General features: G+C 46.8%; 6 protein-coding genes across 6 annotated transcripts; 3 read left to right on the top strand and 3 right to left on the bottom strand.

Annotated features, from left to right (window-relative positions):
- Positions 1–2688: 2688 nt before the first annotated feature.
- N7481_011239 (uncharacterized protein) lies at positions 2689–3334 on the top strand (the record flags this gene model as incomplete). The annotated part of the gene is made up of 3 exons (XM_057270458.1): positions 2689–2727; positions 2785–3258; positions 3299–3334. The coding sequence occupies 3 exons, from the start codon at positions 2689–2691 to the stop codon at positions 3332–3334; spliced, it is 549 nt and encodes a 182-aa protein (XP_057117632.1).
- Positions 3335–6260: 2926 nt separating this feature from the next.
- On the bottom strand, positions 6261–7908 carry N7481_011240 (sugar porter family MFS transporter; the record flags this gene model as incomplete). Its single annotated transcript, XM_057270459.1, has 2 exons — positions 6261–6512; positions 6607–7908. The coding sequence occupies 2 exons, from the start codon at positions 7906–7908 to the stop codon at positions 6261–6263; spliced, it is 1554 nt and encodes a 517-aa protein (XP_057117633.1).
- A 2795-nt stretch (positions 7909–10703) lies between these two features.
- N7481_011241 (uncharacterized protein) lies at positions 10704–12202 on the top strand (the record flags this gene model as incomplete). The annotated part of the gene is made up of 3 exons (XM_057270460.1): positions 10704–10904; positions 10962–11286; positions 11367–12202. The coding sequence occupies 3 exons, from the start codon at positions 10704–10706 to the stop codon at positions 12200–12202; spliced, it is 1362 nt and encodes a 453-aa protein (XP_057117634.1).
- A 1340-nt stretch (positions 12203–13542) lies between these two features.
- Positions 13543–15372, top strand: N7481_011242 (prion-inhibition and propagation domain-containing protein; the record flags this gene model as incomplete). Its single annotated transcript, XM_057270461.1, has 1 exon — positions 13543–15372. One exon carries the CDS (start codon positions 13543–13545, stop codon positions 15370–15372), a length of 1830 nt encoding a protein of 609 aa, XP_057117635.1.
- Positions 15373–15634: 262 nt separating this feature from the next.
- N7481_011243 (ankyrin repeat domain-containing protein) lies at positions 15635–16222 on the bottom strand (the record flags this gene model as incomplete). The annotated part of the gene is made up of 1 exon (XM_057270462.1): positions 15635–16222. One exon carries the CDS (start codon positions 16220–16222, stop codon positions 15635–15637), a length of 588 nt encoding a protein of 195 aa, XP_057117636.1.
- N7481_011244 (serine/threonine protein kinase) lies at positions 16177–17071 on the bottom strand (the record flags this gene model as incomplete). The annotated part of the gene is made up of 2 exons (XM_057270463.1): positions 16177–16421; positions 16465–17071. 2 exons carry the CDS (start codon positions 17069–17071, stop codon positions 16177–16179), a joined length of 852 nt encoding a protein of 283 aa, XP_057117637.1.
- Between the last annotated feature and the right edge of the window lie 2749 nt (positions 17072–19820).

Genomic DNA, 19820 nt, shown 5'->3' on the forward strand with positions numbered 1-19820 from the left:
GATGGCCCAGAAAAAGGTCTTGATTGGCTGGAAACACTACCGTGACAAGATTAGTGGCTTTGAGAATCAGGTCAGCATTCAAACCCATTCAGTTTCATACCCGCTGAAAAGGGTATTTGTTATGGACCAAGGCAGCTCAGGTGTCAGGGCAATCTAATTCTCCGAGTTCATCTCAGGGATTGAGTCCACCAGCCTCCGTGCCTTGCAAGGGAAGACTACCAAGGGCCACAGCGGGAGATCCACTCATGACGCGAGACTACGTAGAGAGCTTAGGCCCTATTGGTGGTGGCCGAGTCCGCGGTTCTCAATCACGAATTTGGGACGCCCAATAAGCTTTTCCCACGCACCTTGGCTATACGTGACCAGTCCTCGACAACGCATTTAGAGGAATCAATGATTTATCTAAGTATACCAGCACCGTCTTTGCCATGGGTATCTTGAACGAAAGAGCTTCGAGAATAAAGAGCCAACACCACATCACTAGAGTGCTCTCCGCGATTTGCTAGACCCAATCCGTTTCTAGCTCAGTCAAGGCCCTTGCCAGACAAGACGACTCAGAATAGAACGTTTCAATTTTAGCAGAACTACATTATGTAGTCGTAAACAACCGCCCAGTCTCCGCTCGTGGCCGGATAGCACTCTCGCATAGCAGCATGTATATATATTAAGAACGGAAATTTTCAGCTCCTAATATTGAGAATTTGTAAAGTTTCGTGCTGACAATATCGTGGCATGAAAGATGTTGATGGTGTAGAATGTAACGGGCTATGGAAGTTTACTTGAATCAAAATTTGGGGACGGGATTATTTCCAGGTCAAAAGATTTCTCGCTCGGGATCTTTTGGAAAATTATCAGTGATGATTTTTCTAGTACATGTTCCGAGGAACGAACTTTGCGGTCCTAGGAACAACGCACAGCACTCCTGGGCCCGTTTGTTTCCTAGGAATTGGTGAAAAGGACCCTGGGAACGGCGGTAATGGCCCTAGGAGCTCATCATGTCTGATTGAAAACGTACAAATCGCCGAAATTGCGAAATCTAGTAGTATGATGATCCATAATGACCCGAAATCGTGTTGATCTAGCTAGTACGTACAGCATAGCACAATGTTTCTCAAGGCTCTGCAGGGACAGCGCAGGATAATGCTTCTCCAAGGTGGAGCAAGGAGTAACTTAGGACCAATCATGTCGTGCTACTAATAATGCCCAGCCCATGAACATTAGTCCAGAGTCGTTTTGAAGAATCAGTTCTCTCATCACATAGCGTCTCAAAACGTACATCGACCGAGTCAGACTGCTTCTCCCTCTCATCTAATGCTTCTTTCTCTGCCACCTCCATCTTGCACTACTCCTCATATAAGATACCAAGATTTTGTGTGTCAAGGGTTGACATATGATAGTTTCCTAATGGGAAGACTCCTCCAGCGCAATAGAGGGGAAAATCCCCTTACATACGGCTGGGGCTCCATTTGACGCCGCCGGTCCATCCCTTGATGCCGGAGTAGTGCTCCATATAAATGATGCTGCCGCTGCGCACGATTCCCGGCTATTACGAATACAGACTCTTACATATAGTTACCAGTTACATAAACATGCCGATCAGTGCATGGAAGTTACGTGTCCTGGTGGAACCTTCTGGAGACATGCAAACAATCCAAACAGCGAAATGAATTACCCCTCAAATTTTAGTGAATGCGCCCAGGAATTGACGCGCGCGGCTCAACCAGGCCGGTTCCGTTTCACACTGTTCGTAGTTGGCCGGTCACCTAGCCTCTACAGCTCCCTCTCTTAAATCTCTAATTACATTACATACAATACACCCACTCTTCCGCATCCATTTCTTAGTGCTACCTACGCACACGCCAAAGAAGGTCGGGAAAAACATCCAGGAAACATGAATTCCACTACTTTAAGAAAACCTTCCACAAGCTGCGCGAATTGCCGAGCCGTGAAACGACGGGTATGTGTGAATTTTGACGGCTTCTCTCACTAGCGTCACATCAACAAGTATAATTCTGGATCAATTCTAACTTATCAGTGCGATGAGAAGCGTCCTCATTGTGGACAGTGTGTCCGCTTGTGTCAAGAATGCCCTGGATACAGAGATAAGTGGGAACTTATATTTCGGGACCAGACCAAGCAAACTATACAACGTACCGAACAGGCCAAGGTGATCAAGATAAAACGGCCAGCCTTATTGCAGACCGTTCCATCTGGCACAATGGTCAGCAGTCAAGTGTTTTCTTCCTACCTGGATGATTATTTCCCCCGCATGGTTAAACCAACCTGTGTGGTAAATTTGACATACCCTATTATATCGACTATCTATATGCTGCCTCGAAAGAGTCTGATGCTCCAAAAAGCTACTTCTGCACTTTCATGCGTCTTCCTTGGCAAGCTTCACAGAGATAAGCCTGCCCTACAATATGGGCTTTCGCTTTATAATGAGGCAATCTATGAAATGTCGAAGAGGATTGGTCGCAGGGATTACAGTGCTGATCTTATTTATACATGTGTACTCTTCGAGCAGATTGAGGTAAGAAACATTTTTCTGCTTGATAAATGCAAAGTTTACTGACGAAGACATAGTCCCATTACTGCCCGGACTCCCTTGAGAAGTGGTACGCACATATAAATGGACTAAGCGCAATTATGAGACTATACTCCCCTAGAAAGGGTGACTCTCCCATTATGGCTATAATCTATGGTCAACATCAAAAGCTTAGAGTGGTAAGAGAATCCTTTCGCTATAAGTATATCTGTATATCTAATTATAAGCATATCTAGCTTTTCTCAAGACTTATGCATCTCTCTGAGCCTATAGTTCGGTGGCTCAAAGAGCCTGGTGAAGGACTGCTATACGAATTGATTCAGCTCCTTACAGATATGTCGTGTCTTGCTGCTGCTGTCGATAGCGCCGACGTAAATGAATCTCTTGATCATCAAGCCCGTCAATTGCTGCTACATGATTGCCTGGTATTGGAAATGCGTCATCTGCAATTCTATGCCAAGATCAGTGGAAATGGCGAAGATCCTCCTACATATATGTCTGGAGAAATAAAAACAGGACTTCCTGCCACAGATGAGCTATTTGGTCCCGCCTACAGATTCCTTTCAGTTGGCGAAGCTAACTTGCATATGATTCTTTGGACTTCCCTGTCTCTTCTATATCCAATTATCTTCCAGGCTTATGCTGTAACAGAGAGTCGGACTGATGACATCCCAGAGCTTCTGCGCATTGACGATCAATCTCCCCAGAATGTGGCACATCAACTTTCCGCATTCAACATCAGCAAAGCAGTCAGATGTCTTCCGTACTGTGCGCAAGAGGGAATGAATTTATGGGCTCTTTTATATTGCATCTTTCCTGCAATTCAGGCAACACGAGTATTCAGTCAAGCTAGGGATTGGGAACGATTTCTTTGGGCGTTAGAGCTTTTCCGGTATTTTGGGGTATCAGGGTTTGACTTTGCTGCTCGGCATCATGCTCTTTGTTCCCATTATTGGTTTGACCCCTCGAAATATGGTACCAGTAGCTCCTGGAGGCTCCCGGATCCTAACGGGCTAACGAAGAGGCACTATCGATCTACGTGACTTTGTGGTAAGCAGCAAGATTGATACGATGCAATGAGCTTGATCCCATTTCATTAAAATAGAGAAATCAATTCATTTTGTAATACAGCAGTCACATGAGGATATCTAATGTCATCAGTCGTAAAAGGTTTGAGGTGGGCCGCGGGTATAGCACTTCCTTTTGACGATCCGGGATAATTCTAATAGTATATATATCATGGTAATGAGCGCCTGGTTATTGGGAAATAAGGGCATTCAATAAGCGATACTAATCATAGCGAGAGAAGAAAAAGGACAAGAGGGAGGGTCGTGGGCCCGGAGTTAAGCTAGGAGGGAAGCCAGCGAGCCGCAAAACCCTAAGAAAGGGAAACTGTGTCTGATCTCGATTGTTACACACTGATCGATGGGAGCGCTGGATAATCCGGACGTTCCTTTGATAATCAGCGCGAGCAAATTTTTGATCAATATCGTGCTAGACTTCCTGCTGATATCAACGTTCCGTGTTGGAAAATTTACGCCAACTATTGTAACACAGGCTATTATTCGACTAATTTGCGATACATTATCGGTGATGGCGGGGCTAATATACTTTGTTCGTGTAGTTGCAAGGCGCAAGAAGAGAGAAGCTGATGGCCACGAAGGATTGAAAATAAGCCTCTTTGCACTGACAACGTTAATTCGGCCAAGTTTATACACGTTCGCTGAGTCGGCGATCAGAAATTCCATCTATCTATGGCTTGTCAACAGAATAGTTCAGCTTGGAGATCTCTATGCTACGGCCTGGGGAATTTTCACTACAATCCGCTGGGGGCTGGTAATGATCCCTGTTTAGGCTCTTAAAGCGTCGACTTTGGCTTTTGTCGGACATAATTGGGGTCATTTTCGAGCAACACAGCAAATAAAATACCCTCAAGCTACCAGAACGGAAGTATTTAGCAACGTATTAGTCTGAACGAACATTGATTTGGGTGGTTGTGATAGTAGAATCGCTCTGGATGTAAACCCAACTGATGAGAGGATTCGCACTTGCTTGATTAGCGTAGACTTTCCAGACCCGCGATTACCTAGGTATAAAGTTAGAGTTCTCCGCGCTGATTACGCAGTCCAACGAGTTGACCTACCGACAACAACGATATAGATTGGATCTTAAGTGGATTTCCTCCTATGCTTAATATGACAGTCGTTTTCAGGGCTGTGCCGGGTCTGCCTGTTGTCTGTCTGCTCAGCGATGGCTCTAGGACGCAACCAGGTGCTGGGCTTTAAAATTTGTATAATTGTTCGGATGGCCTACCCTGCAGGTAGATGATCAACTGATTTTTTTTGTAAAAAAACTGTTGTTGTTGGAGCTACTTATAACTCTTAAGGTCCCTGATCGTTATGTAGGCTTATATATGAAATCTAGCCCCTGACAGAGCTAAGCTTGATAATAATTAGAAAATACTATAACGTCAAGACTATAAATAGATACGATTAGCTTTGAAGCCGATGGGAAGGGGGGGAATTGGTATTGTATTTCTTCTAGACTATCTATATTAATATTTCTAGGCTTAGTAATACTCTTAGTTATAGGTTTACCTATAATTCTTCTGATCTATATTCTATAAGAAAAAGAAAAAGATATATTAGTATTATATATAGTAGCTCTACAGATTAATATCTAATCTAGCTTAGATTCTATAGGGTTTTTATACTGATCTAGGGCTGATTTAATCTTAGGTTAAATAGTAGGAGAAGAGGGTATAGTAACTTTAGATTATATACTACTATAGGAGGATATAGGGTTTTAATATATAGAGGATACTATCTTTAATCCTTAGGTAGTCAAGAGAAAAGAATTAGAATTATAATAGTTACTAAGTTATTAGGCTAGAGACCTATAACTAAATAAGGATATTAGACAGTAGAGATCAGATTAGACAGTTAATACAGAGACTGATTCTTAAGAAGATCAAGAATTTAAATGCTTGTAGGATCTTAAATATATTAGGGTTCAGGTAGGTATCGATATACAGGTGACTCAAAGGGGATTTGTCTATGAATCGGTCTTGAGAGTCCGGGGTATCGTATACTTTGAATCCCGTGATACCCCCTATGGTGTGAACACTGTCCCTGCTATATACAGTATATTGTGCCTGAGTTCCCAGGCAGGAAGAGCCTCAGGCTCCCCAGCCAACCCTGCCGTGGTCTGGAACCACTTTGTCCGATTGCTGGCCAGTTGGCGCCCCAGCATAGCAGCTTTAAACTTAGTGAGCTTAGGTACTGGGTAATTGAAGAATTGATTGATTGATTGTTATATGCGTTAAGCTGCCTTGCAAGTGACCAGACTCTCAGGCGCCCTTGCAGGTACACGTGTCAGTGGCCGATGGTTCAGATGTGATCGGTCATGCATTAATCCGTTGATCAAAACCCATACGAGCGCCAGTCACATCGGAAGCGGTGATACGAGGCAGGCGGAAAAGGATATCGAAAGATTCTCGCATTTCAGCGGTACTTTATGTACATCTAGGGAAAATACAATTAGAAAGAAATCTATCAGTCTTAGATACAGGATATAGACTGACCGCAGTCAAAATAAATTAGAAAAAGGCATGCTTTCTCGAAATGTATCCTTCAACTAACAGTAGGTACCTCAGTATCGATGAGCAACTCTTGTGCCCCATCATCTCCTTTATACAACATTAAAAAACCAATTAAGTAGCAGCTTGCTTCTCCTGGGCCGCATATCTGCCCCGGCCTTCATCACTGCTAGACGCCATCTCGGCCTTCTCATGAGGGCCGGAGCTGGTTGCCAAAGGGTTGTCCAAGCCGAGCTCGGCGGTCATCTGAGCGATCTGCTCAACGTTGAGCTTGGGCAGCTCGTTGGCGACGACAAAAGGCCACTTCTTCTCGACGTGCGCCTTTGCAAAGATGATGTCGATCTCCTCAAGATCACGACCGGCAGTCTCAACGTAGAAGAACCATCCGAAGACAAAAGCGATGAAGTTAAATAGGGCAAAGAAGAGATAGAGACCCCACGCACTCCTACTGAGAGAAAACAGGCGTAAACATGACGACGGCGAAATTAGTGACCCAGTTAACGCAGGTCGCGGCGGCGTTAGCCATGGTACGGGTACGGAGGGGGTTGATCTCGGGCGGGTAGATCCAGGGGAGCGGTAGGATGGTAAAGGCAAAGAATACAATATAGACGTAGATACCGACGGCAGCACCATTAGCGTTCATGTCGGTAGGTTTGATCAAGCAGGCCATGGTAATGATAAAACTGAGACCCTGGCCCATAAAACCAATCAGGTACAGCTTACGGCGGCCAACCTTCTCAATCATAAAGAACGAGGGTATCGTGGCGAGGGCGTAGACGGTAGCGAAGATGCCACCCATAATCATGGATAGCTGGTGATCGAGCCCGAGGTTATCTTCGAAAAGCACCGTAGAGTAGTAGATGGCAGCGTTACAGCCAGTTAACTGCTGGAAGAACTGACCGGAGCAACCGAGAATCATGCGCTGGAATTCTTGGGTCTTGCCAAAGGTAAAAAGCGTCTTCCAGCTGCCCTTTGAGTGGGCAGAGGACTTCAGGTCCGCCTTCATAAGGTTGAACTCGGCCAAAACCTGGTCATCGTCGGGGGTAGCACCGTTGAGCTTGGCCAGAACATCGATAGCATCTTGCTCGCGCCCTCTCATGAGGAACCAGCGAGGGGAATCAGGCACCATCAGAGCGCCTATGCTCACAACGATGGCGAAAACGATCTGCAAGGCGACAGGGAACCGCCACTGGGCGGAGCTGTTTACGAAGGACATACCGAAATCAACCCAGTAGGCGACGAAAGTACCGACGGCGATAATAGCACCCTCGAAGCAGACGAGGAAACCACGGTTGTGGGCTTTGGAGCACTCGGATTGCCAGACAGGGACGTTGGCAGTGACCATGCCATTACCCACACCCGAAACAACACGACCGACAACGAACTGGCCGAGACCCCAGGCGTGATTGTAAGAAACGGTTGAAATCAAAGCACCGACGGTCATGAAGATACCACCAGCAAATACTAAGGGAGTACGGCCGGTCTTCCCACCGAAGAAGAGAGTGAAAATAGCACCGAATAAACATCCAATCTCATAACAAGCAGTAACGGCACCACGGTAGACGTTGATCTGGTTCTGGTATGATTCGCTCGCACCCTTAGGGATCTCGAGGGTAGTGAACTCTTTCGTGAACTCATTACCGTTGATCAGACCGGACATGAGACCCTGATCGTAACCGAAAAGGGAGAAACCAGTAACGGCGGTGATGGTGATGGCAAGACGAAGCTTTCTGCCCGTAAAGCCGGAGGTAGTTGTCCACATGTTGATATGATGAGTGCCTCTAATAAATGAGAGAGGGTAAGGAGATAGTGAAACAATATAGAAAGAATAGACACAGAATCTGGGGGTAGGCAACGCCTTTGTACCTTTTTCAGATGTATAGGTCTGCTTCCTGCGTCTGCGGGCATCAGGGGCCCCGGCCCTACGGGTCTCCATCGGTTGATCCCGCTAAGCGCTACCATGACTCCACGTCGCATGAATGGGGCGTTTGACCATCTTTGGCCCTCTCAGCAGCCCGCGAGACTTGCCCCTCCTTATGCTGCTGGTCCACTAAGGAGCCCTCGACCCCCACGGCAGGTCGCCATACTTGCCTACCTACAGTGCCCAAGCCGCTGCCTTGTTTAAACTTTCCCCGGCTTTGACTTTTTCGGCTTCGGCCGCCGAGGATTGGCCCGTTGCCAAGAGCGAAGAAGCTCTTGCCCAGGAGAACCACTCGTTCGTGGCGGATGGTAGGGGTAGGGTTGGAAGTCCCGGGGAGATTCGGAGTGGCCGATGGCAAGTTAGGCCTGTTCTTTCTACATGGGCACGAAGGAGTCATTCTAATGGAATAGATCGAATCAACTAACGATTAGTCATATGGATCAAATTAATCAAATAGAATACTACATAGAATGCAAAAAGAAAGTAGATGACGGCGTACAGCCTAGGATTATTGTCTAATCCTTGACGGTGGATCACTTCGGCTCCCGAAAGAGGAATCTCGTCCGACCCTCCACATCCTCCACGGGGGAAAACAGGGAGAAACCAGTGAGCCAAAGGGGCTGAAAAGCCTTTCTTTGCCCTAGGTGAGTCAATGAGCGTGCCTGAACCCCCATGGTAAATCCTTCGTGGATCAATCGACCCTTGGAGCCGGGGTCGAATCCTACTGTTGAGTACGGAGTGTCATTCATGAAACTCGCCTCAGTTGCCCCCTTCATTTCCCTTCATCCCCGTCTTAGCCTCGGCCTTGTTGACGCTGGCTTCGATGCCGACAGCCGGATAGGATGAGGTAGGCGAGCTGTATAATGACTAAATAGAGTAACCGGATCGGGTAATCGAGTTGTAGCGCGACAACTAATCCGCAAAGGGCAGTGATTTTCACTTGGTTGAACATTTATATCCAATGAACGGCTCTCTAATCAGCCTCGGTGGAGATCACAGTCTCCACAAGATGGGGGCGGTTCGAGTTTGTGACTGAGCAATTGAGGGGATCTGCATCTATGCGGAGCAGTACACTACAGTAGTGTACTCCAAACATACTTAAAGAAGATTAAGGCATCACTAAAAATAGTTACATTATCGTCATGGTTTGATTTAACTAGATGCAATCACACCCGAATAACGCAAATGAACGGCAGCGTAGGCCTAGGCACAAATAAAACCGCCTTCTATTCCAACCATTGCTACACTGCTACAATGAAGACGAGTGAGGTATCTTGACCAGCACGGGGCATCTGCGGCCTGAACATTGGCGATGTAGGCCTCGTTGACAGAGGGCTACAGCACCGTGAGGGCTACAGCGCCGTGAGGGCTGCAGGCGGGCTCGTGGCACTCCGTATATTCTTAGGAGGAAAACTAGCTATGCGGGAGCATACGTGGTTCATACATGACGGGTTCTGCGGTGGGCGGGAAGAAACCGTTGCGGAGAGAGCCCGGCTCTCCCTCGAAACGGGGATGTTCCTTACGAGGGAGGGGATAAACGAGTGATAACTGTGTGCGATGCCCAACACGGAATATCGTGGGCCCGACGCAAGGGGGCTCTCCGCAACAATCCCGAATAGAACATATCATTTAAAACAATTCAACACCACTTGTCGCTTGCTGTTCCTATCTCCCCTGACTTTCGTTTCAGGGCCGATGCGTGCGACGCGCGCGTCTTCCAGTGCATTACTAGACTTCTGAAAGGTGCTAGATTGAGAATGGACTAGCGTTTTTCAAATATGATTTAGGAACGATGTGTGTAGGAAGAGTGGTTAAACTAATTTGCACCTCCTCCGCATCTCCTATACCTCATTGTATGGTTGGCGTAACACCCACTCTTGGTAGTTAACTCAACTCAATTTTAATATACCTATCTTAACAGATTCGAAAATTCGTGCGGAGCGGTACTTCCCTCTATATATGGAACCTACTACAGTACAATATACAATACAGACAAATTGCCTCCCTACAAGGGAGCGCGAACGGGGCCTATCTAACCGGTCTACGACCGCAGTGACAGGCGAGAAAAACTTTGTCGTCGGCCATTTTAGATCGGCCGGCTGAAGTGGCTTGGCGGAATAACCGCTCACACTAAAATGCATTAGGCTTAAGGCATCTCCGTATGCCGCCTAAGGTGACTATTATAAAATAAACTAATATATTTAACTAGTCTTGAAAAGGAAATGCAGATGCGCCCTGCGAAAACCAGGAACGCTAAAAATGGCCCCTCAAGCTTGTTGGTTAAGGCGTCTTGGCAGGGTTCCAGGGCGGACTGAGGGCCAGTCAAATGGCCCCAACGTGAAGCTAGAAAATGAACGGGCCAACATGCACCTAGTGAGTTTTAGCACAGGGTCTGTAGCATTCTCTGTTGCCGCTAAATCGCTCGCTAGACTATTTGGCCTCCGTCTTCCGTAGCCGGGAATGATACCATTCATCTTTTTGCCCGGGGCACGGTGTGCAAGAAGTCCCCGGCCTGCTGGTCTGCTGAAGTACAAGATTGTGTCTTTCCCCCTCGTTTCATTCATTCTTAGTCATATTCACTCCGGCCGAAGCTTTTCGGCTAGACCCTCAATTCACAAGCCCACTCATCAATCATCATGCGCTGTGGATCGGCTTGGCTACTTAGCTTGGCTGGCGCTGCGGCCCTGTCCAATGCACTGTATCTGGCAAAGAGAGACAATCCGGCGGTTCTTGCGTTGCCGTTTGTTCGAGACCAGGACTCTTCGAGGAAGATCTCGAAGCGGTCGAAGACTGTTGGCGTCGCGAGCGGTAACAACCACGATGACTATTACCTTGAAGTAGGTCTGAAAGTCAACATCTGAAAGAAGACGACGGGCTAATTCTGTATTTTCCAGTCTTATGATTACGCTGTGAACTTGACATTTGGGACCCCGCCCCAGCACTTCAAGGTTTATCTGGAGACTTATGGCAATGGTTGTTGGTTGGACGGCGTGAATGACGAATTCTGCGGATCTTACCATAACAGTTCCTATTGTGGCGGAAATGGGGGCTACAATCAGTCCGCTTCGAGGACCGCTAAGGAGCTTCATGAGAAATTTGTATACGATAGCTTGGGCGAGATCGACAGAGGCGACTACGTGACCGACACTTTAATGATTGGCGGGGCCACAGTGAATGACATGAAAATGGGGATTACTACAGGGTTACCCTCCAGCATAAGTGAGTGAGGAAACGAAGAAAATTAAAGCGATACATACGCCTCATTGGCTCATATCACTAATATCAGTCTATATTCATAGATACTATGAAGCTCGCATATGGAAACGAATCTTCCACCTCATTGACTCAAGCACTAGCCGATGCTGGGGCCATCAATTCTCCCGCTTTCAGTCTTTGGGCGGGCAATGTCCTATTTGGTGGCGTCGACAAGTCAAAGTACAACGGTACTTTGCAAACACTCCCTATCATCGATAACTCCAATTTCTCAAAGGCCTTCCGTGTCGATATGGATGGCATGTTTATCAACGGGTCAAGCCTGGCCTCGGACACATTCCCAATTGACGCTGTATTTGACAACTCCTTTAGTGGGACTTACGTGCCCAAGTCGGTGGCTGATGCCATCTTGCCACATCTGGGCAACGTCTCGGTCCCAAACTCGTGGGGAGCGGTGAATTTCTCCTGCAGCTCAGTCAGCGATGACTCGACCATCGGGTTTAAGTTCGGAGATTTGGATTTCGAATTTAGTCTCAAGAAGTTCATATCGTATGAGCCAGGCATGGGTATTCCTTACGATGATCCTTTGACTCGTTTAGCTGATTTCGGTGATACTTGTTGGTTGTCAATTGCAGAAAACAAGCCTGAGCATAAGGCGATCTCGCAGCATGGAAGTATCATCTTGGGTACCGATTTCATGGGCTTGATTTACGCAGTGTTTGATCTTGAAAACGATGAGGTCTCATTGGCGAAGCGAAACTGGGACTCCTCCTCCACAGATATTGTCGAGATCACGTCGGGCAAGGATGGTGTTCCTGGGGCGAAGAAGAGTGCGGCTACTAATACACACATTGGAGCAGATCTAGGAATGACTGCGTTGATTGCTGCGTCCATGCTGATCATGATCTTCTGGTGTGCTTAATGTTTTCGTTTCTCTAGCCTTTCGTGTCAGTGGTATGACTTAACTAGATCAAATATATATCGATTAATTTCCCTTCTATTTTTACTGTGTGTGATCATAAGTTTGTGACTCCCTCTACTACACCGCCCTCACCGCCCTTAGCTTCTGACCTTACGTTGGTACGCGTTTTAACGCGCATTGCAACACGCATTGCCTTTTTTTTTGGATATGTATCGGACGGCATCTACGCTCAGTGGGAAAAGGAATGGAAGGAGTCTTGGAACGGCGGTCACCTTCGAAAGGTCGACAAGACACTACCGGCCAAGTATACGAGACAGCTCTACGGGACCTTGCCTCGCAACCGGGCGTACTTACTAACGCAGTTGCGGACAGGACAGCTGGCTGTCAACATATGCCAAGACGTTCTGCTTTCGCGACGACGACCAGTGCGTCTGCGGTGAGCGGGAAAGTGTGACTCACGTCCTCCTGGACTGCCCTGAGCTTAGGCAGTTACGCCGAGCGCTCCGGGAGAAGGTTGGCGGCACGTTCAACAGCGTGTCAACCCTACTAGGAGGACCTGGGGAAGGAGTGAGAGATATACGAGGTACTGCTTCGCGAGCTAAGACAGTGGAGGCTGTCCTGCTTTGCAGAAGCATTACAGCGGTTCCGAAGTCGCGCGCCATGAGGGCAGCTATCTAAAACAACGGCTACGAGGCCATGGCAGGCTCCAACGAGGCGCCAAGTTCGTTTAAGAAGTGGTACACGATACATGTATGTACATTGGTATATAGTTGCTGTATGCTGTATATCGCTTAGCGAGCGGTCAGCGTAAATGAAACCATCCATCTATCCATCCGACTGTATCGGACGTTCAGCCCCCGAGGTGTCCTTCTTGTCGATTGTCTTGTTCACTAACTGATATTGATACCCGTCCCTGCATGCGCAGCAAGCTCTCATTGCCCGAATTTTCAGTCTAGTTAATTACCCATCAGAGCGAACACTTATGTCGACGAAGATGAGTCTAGTACTCTGATTATGTAGACTAGCATGTTAGATGAAACTGGAATTTCACCAAAAGCAGATATACCAAGACCAGAGAGGCGTTCACTGATGCTAACAAAGACTTCATACGCCGATATACTTGCACGGTCCAAATAAGCAAATACGGCTGAAGACTCAGAAGCTTATGTCATCCTTGGTATTGCGGGTATTTTTTGGCCTTGCCATTGGTGTGGTTTCCTTAGCATTTGATCTGTTTGATAATTCAATCAAGCGTGAGTTTTCCCACAGCTCTTGCCGGATATTCTGCCAAACGACTAAAAGTGCCGATAGTATTCAAGTTCCTCTCATCCATGGTAGACATGCCAAAGGAATGCGAAAGATGTCGACTGCAATTAATGATTGAGTACAATAGACTTCTTGCCTGGGGCGAAGCAGTGGGCTTAATTGATGTACCCAAAGAATCAAATGTCGCCGTGAGTCTTGGAACGAACGCCATTGAGCTCTGTAGTATTATTTCTAGGATCGCATGGCTTCTTGGTGAATTTAAAGAGCTCAACGCGCGTTGGCATAATGAAGCCAGCTCTTTCACAACAAAAGATCAAGTGGCAATTAAGGAATGCGACTTGAACTTGGACGTGTCAAAGCAAATTTCAAGCTTGGCGATTGCATATGAGAAGTCTCAAGAAGAGCGCAAACACTTGCGAGGGAGCAGTCATATCATCAAATGGATTTCGAAGAGAGCTGGTCATGTCAAAGAGATAGCCACACATCCCTTTCGCGTTCGTTGGGTGATGGTTGATAAGGAGGCATTTGAAGCGTTGCTAAAGGATCTTCACAGCCTAATCGGACGGATCCACGAATTGATGGGAGACTATCGGGAGAGACGCATTCATGAGATCACTGCGGGCTCTTACCGAGAAATGGTTATTCTTCGCAACGATGTCGCGGAGCTCAGGAATATGTTAGACGCTGTGACCAGTTTTATCAAGACCTCTCAGGTCACCCCTCATAGCGGAGCTACCAACCCCAACGACAATGACGAAACCCTTCGAGATCTTCTACGGTTGAAGGAAATCAACCAAGTGTCAGATGCTTTGCTGATGAATATGAAACAAAGTGCGGATTTTGACATTGAGAGAGAGCTAAAAGACTTGTCCTGTGTTAAACACTACGATACAAATACACTTTGCCAGCAATTCACCTACGCACAGGCAGCGAGCTCGAAAAGCCTCTCCAGTTTGCACCGACCAAGGGGGTCCTTGGAAATTGAAGACAGGGGATTGGAAGTTTGGATTGAATGGAGAACGCTGCAAAACATAGAAAGAGGTTCGAGCCAAGACAGAGAATCTAGGATAAGGTCAGTGATCCTGGCACAGATGCTTCATACCAACAAGCCACGGCATCTCTATTCACCGAAATGCGTTGGCTTCATCGACGACCGAGAAGAAAACAATCGATACGGCTGGATCTTTGAGATGCCTACTGGATCCCATAGAAACTCCTCATTGGAAAGTCTTCACGGAATTTTAGGACATAGCCATCACAAGCCAACCCTGACCCAACGGATTTCGCTCGCTTGGAAATTAGCCTCTTCGCTCCTTTATCTCCATACGACGAATTGGTTACACAAAGGATTCCACAGTGCAAACATAATTTTCGTATTCAATGAAGGGAAATTCGATTCCGAGAAACCCATGCTATCAGGTTTCGAATACTCGCGTCCAGAGAGCCAGGAAACGACAACACGAAACCCCAATCCGCAGTGGGATATTTACCGTTGGCCGGGCATCCAGGGAGAGGCGCCAACCAAAGCAAACTCTCGAAAAACATATGACATATATAGCCTTGGTCTGGTTCTTCTTGAGATCGCACACTGGAAACCATTACACCAAATTATGTGTCTCAAAAGATGGCCAGAGCCCTCACGTCAATACCCGAGAATCCGAGCCTGGCTTTTGAAAGAAGAGCGATTCCCACCTTTCAAAGACGCAGACCCTATTGAAGAATTGCGTGATATTGCTGGAGACAAGTATTGGAATGCCGTTACTCGCTGCATTGTAGCCCATGGAGAACTAGGGATGCGTGTTGACGAGGAGTATGACCGGTCGAGAGACTCTGAAATGGGAATTGAGCTCCAAAAAACTTTTAAAGAGCTGGTTGTCGATGAACTGAAAGGTGTTTCCATATGAGCTTGTATATAATCTCGAGGAGGTTAATTCGGCTTAAGCTAGGCTGTATGGGCCCTCCGTATCTTGGTGTCACTAGCTTATGACTCTTCTCGCTTAATGGCAGTCCATCGGTTATAACTTTGACGATCTTGGACCAGAATTCATCACGAGACATGAAGCATTTATTGAACTGGCCGTAAGTCATCTTACAAATGATGTTCATTTCAATGCTGTGTTGCCAAACACCCATAGTGTAACCGTTAGAAAGCCTCCATCCTTGTGTCTATATGGCCTGATGTGTATAATTCTCCAACAACTCTACTATGTCAGCATGATGACTTCTATCTGCAAAATGGATGGCTGTGTCTCCGTCCAGATCCTCCAAATACGTGTCTGCGCCTGCCTCTAGTAGAATATTGACGATGTTCACGTAACCTTGTGCTGCGGCTGCATGGAGTGCAGTCTGGCCATTTTCGTCCTCAGCATTAACACTGGCTTGATTCTCCAACAAGAGTTCAACTACACCATCGAAACCATTTCGAGAAGCACAGTGGAGTGCCGTTTGCCCAACTGGGTTAGTAGTGTCCACGTTGGCATTTCCATTCAACAAAGCTTGCACAATAGCCTTTGAGCCACGTTCAGCTGCATGGTGGATCGCGCCCATGGTATTCGGGTCCATACCAATATCGAGCAAGCGTCCAACATCGCCTTCTGACCCCCATCTGCACGCATATCTTAATTCGTCTGGTTCCATTAAATTCACGTTTCCAACGCAATTGCAAGTGCTGGGTTTGCCTAAAGAGGACATCGATGACCAAATCAACTCTAGTTCTTCGGCTGAAGGGCGGCAAGATCGTTCAGGGTGTAGCATGGCTTGGCAGATAGAGAGAACAAGATAGAGAGAACAACCGCTGGCCAACCAACAGGGTGAAGCCGCTCGTTCGTCCACTTTTGAACTTCCTCGATATGTTTTGCATAGGATGAAGTTTCTTGAGGTGACGGCTTTAACACATCGGCGAGCTCCTTATGCCCGTCTGGATGGGTATGCGAGAGGAGCATCTCAAGGAACACTGCTCCAAGGGGAAAAAATGTCTGCGGATCGGCCGCGAGTACGTCCCTTATCCACTTCGGGAGCACAGTACTCCCGTGACCTCTCAGAGCTACGTGTCAAGTTCGTGGTGGGAACTGTTTTCCCAAGACCCATCTGAGAAATTCCAAAGTCGGCCAAGAGAACTGTCTTGTCCTTTACCAAGATATTCGAAGGCTTGATGTCCCTATGACGGATACCCAGGTCATGGATGTGGTGAACAACACTGATCAAACAGCCAAACCACTGGCTACTAGGGATCTTCCCTGGCCTGATATATTGGTGGAGGTTGCCCTCTGCGAGATCCATGACGACTGCAAATTTTATATACTCCTTACCTTCGTCAACGAAGTACGAATGTATGAGTCGGATGACGTGACGGTGACGAGAGTAATAGAGAATTTTCGCTTCTTGCATCAATCTGTGCTTCGTATTGTCACTTAACGCTGGTTCTGCCTCGATTATGATGTTTTTCCGGGCACATCTTAAACCCAGGAAAGGTGCAGAGGTGCCTTTGACTCGCTCGATATAGCCACTAATGAATGACGAATTGCCGTCAGGGCCAAACGGAATTTCGCTATCTGTCTTGTATTCATGAGGCTCATAGCTTTCTCGAAGAGCACAAGCATCCATGCTGGTCCGATGCTAGCAGCTGCGATAAGTCGTGTCGCCGAGAAGGCGCGTGACGGTCCGTTTTTCTGCTATCTGTGCGCTCCAGTGTCCCACCGCCTTGGTCGAGGAAGGGCGAGGAAACACGGATAGTAACGAATTTGGCCTCGTTCCTGCCGTGGGTTTAGGACGGGTTTTCATTTTTCCATACCCGGGTAACACAAATTGCTCTCGTTCCGGGTTCAGTCGCGTCAGGACCAGAATGGATATGTGACCTGCAATTGCCGAAGAATACTAGTCGCCGTTTCGGAATAAATGCGAGCAAATTTCCCACCGGAGGGCAGATCCAACCTCATGGCTATGGGGATGGACGATAATCATGGCACTAGGATGGGCTTTTCCCTGACGAAGCTGTCCCGTCGACACGACGAAGGGATGAACTTGTTGTAATATTAGGCTGGTGCGGATCGGGAATCAAGCCGCACCATCGGAAATAATTTCCGCATTGTCTATACGAAGAACCAAGTTGATTCCCAATCAACTTGGTCTTCTCGTTGTGTATATAGCCTCATGCTTCTCTCAAGAATAATAAAACAATTCATACCTATGAACTACAACAATAATTCTGCAGGCACATAGGCATAAGCTCCTCTTTCGGATTGCCCTATTCAAAACTGGTCCACACTACAGTATGGAACAGAGTAGATTGATCGTGGCTTGTGATGACGCAAAGCTTATACCTGAATTAAGCGAACATGCAAGTAGCAGCCGACAGCTGGGAGGATTGCGCGGAGAGATGATCGAACGGGTTAAGTAGGATTGACTCCGATTGAAGTAGCTTACTAACTGGGGGAGAGCTTGGGGCGAAGGGGGACACGAGGGAGGCGCGGACCAACGACATTCATTGGCTGGTGCGGTTTCAAGTGCTTGGCGCGTTTGCACCTTTGGTTTCTCTAGCAGTCGGCGTTGATTTCCCACTAGACCAAAATACAAAACCGTACTAAGCCAAGTGTCTAATCACATCTTGATGGGAAGCAAAGCATTAGCGGCGGTGTTTTCTCAGGTGAGTATCGCCGTTTGTTCATTGGCTGGATAAGAGAGCAACTTTGGTGAACATCTGTTTTGATAAATTCCCAGCATGAAGAGCGGGGGATATTGGTGGGACTATTGAGACGCGGTCTGGGAGCGCATGGAGGCCCGTGTGCTTGAAAATTGCCACAACTTGCTCTAAATTCATCGGGCGATCTTTTGCACTGTGAGCTTCATCTAATCATTTTTGCTTATGGCAGACTTAGAAGTAACTGTGTAAGTTAGTATTATGAGAATCTCCTAATTGTAAGCGTCTTACAGAGGCTCATTCCCACAGCAGAGGCGCTTTGTCCTTTTGTTAGGCTGACATATAATCTCCGACACCAAATGTCAGTCCTGTCGCTGATCATGAATCGTCCCAAAACTCGCCTCGATTTTCTTCATTCCTCTATTTCCTACCGAGTCGTAGGATATCTCCAGCCTTAGGATATTGAAAAGTTATCACCCTGTATCAACAAATGGCTCAGGGTAGCGTCTCTTTCCGTACTCTTCTGTGCGGTCAAATTTGAATTCTCCAAACCTGGATTAAAAGGGCTAAAACGCCTTTCGGAGTCCGATATATACCAATACGTAGTCTCCCTAACATACGTTGCCCCGGAAATCCTTAAGCCTGATAAAGATTGTTTCCTACGTCTGTGTATATTTGTATTAATATTCTTGTCTAGAAATCCTAAATTTTAAATACTTCAGTTCTGAACTATTGACCTCCAATAAGTATGTTAACTGGGTCTTTGGTCAGGATTCCTTGCCTTACGAATTCTTATTATATATTCTAGCTTATGATATTTTGAGCGATATCTACAAAGAGCAGCACTATATTATCTTATCCTCTGGTCTTCTTGATATTATTTGCATCACATATTTAGACAATATTCTCATCTTCTCTAAGACCCGCAAAGAGTATACAGAACACCTTAGTCTTGTGCTCAAAAGGCTAAGGAAAGCCCAGCTATTCGTCAAAGCCTCTAAATATTAATTCTATAAGATAGAAGTTAAATTCCTCAGCTTTATTGTTGGTCAAAACAGCATCTCTATAGACCCAGAACGGGTTTGAGATATCTAGGAATAGGAGTAGCCTATTGTAATGGTTACTAAGTTGTCAGGCTAGAGACCTGTGACTAGGCAAGGATATCAGATAGTAGAGATCAGATTAGGCAGTTGGTATATAGACTGATTCTTGAGGAGCTCAAGAATCCTAAGTAATTCTGGGATCTTAAATACACTAGGGCTCGGGTGGATATCGATATACAGGTGACTCCAAGGGGATTCGTCTATAAATCGGCCTCGAGAGTCCGGGGTATCGTATACTTCCGAATCCCGTGACATCTTGGGTTGGGTTGGGTTTTGGGTCAGGTTCTTCAATAGAAAATGGGTTATGGCGATGCCTAGTTCTGGCGATGTCTACCTGTATATCTAGCTTTCCATCTTAGCTTCCTTCTTATTCCCCTCAAGCTACTATTTTCGTTCGAACCGCTACTACTTTATTGCATCGTATGCTACGCTGTGCTTTGATCTGTGAGTATCTGAGATCCTCAGATTCCTCACACTAGTGATATCTAGCCAGCGTCCTTCCTAGGGGTATTAGCACCAGTACAGTACTACTCAATAAAGCTTCAAGCAGCATTATGGCTCCAGTGTCGACTCCCCAGGCCGGGTTTGCAGCGCCACTATAGCTCCCTTGTAA

This window comes from Penicillium waksmanii (assembly GCF_028829765.1).
Source record: "Penicillium waksmanii strain IBT 27052 chromosome Unknown utg000009l:1.0-4314994.0:1.0-4318279.0, whole genome shotgun sequence".
Taxonomy (NCBI): Eukaryota; Fungi; Ascomycota; class Eurotiomycetes; order Eurotiales; family Aspergillaceae; genus Penicillium; species Penicillium waksmanii.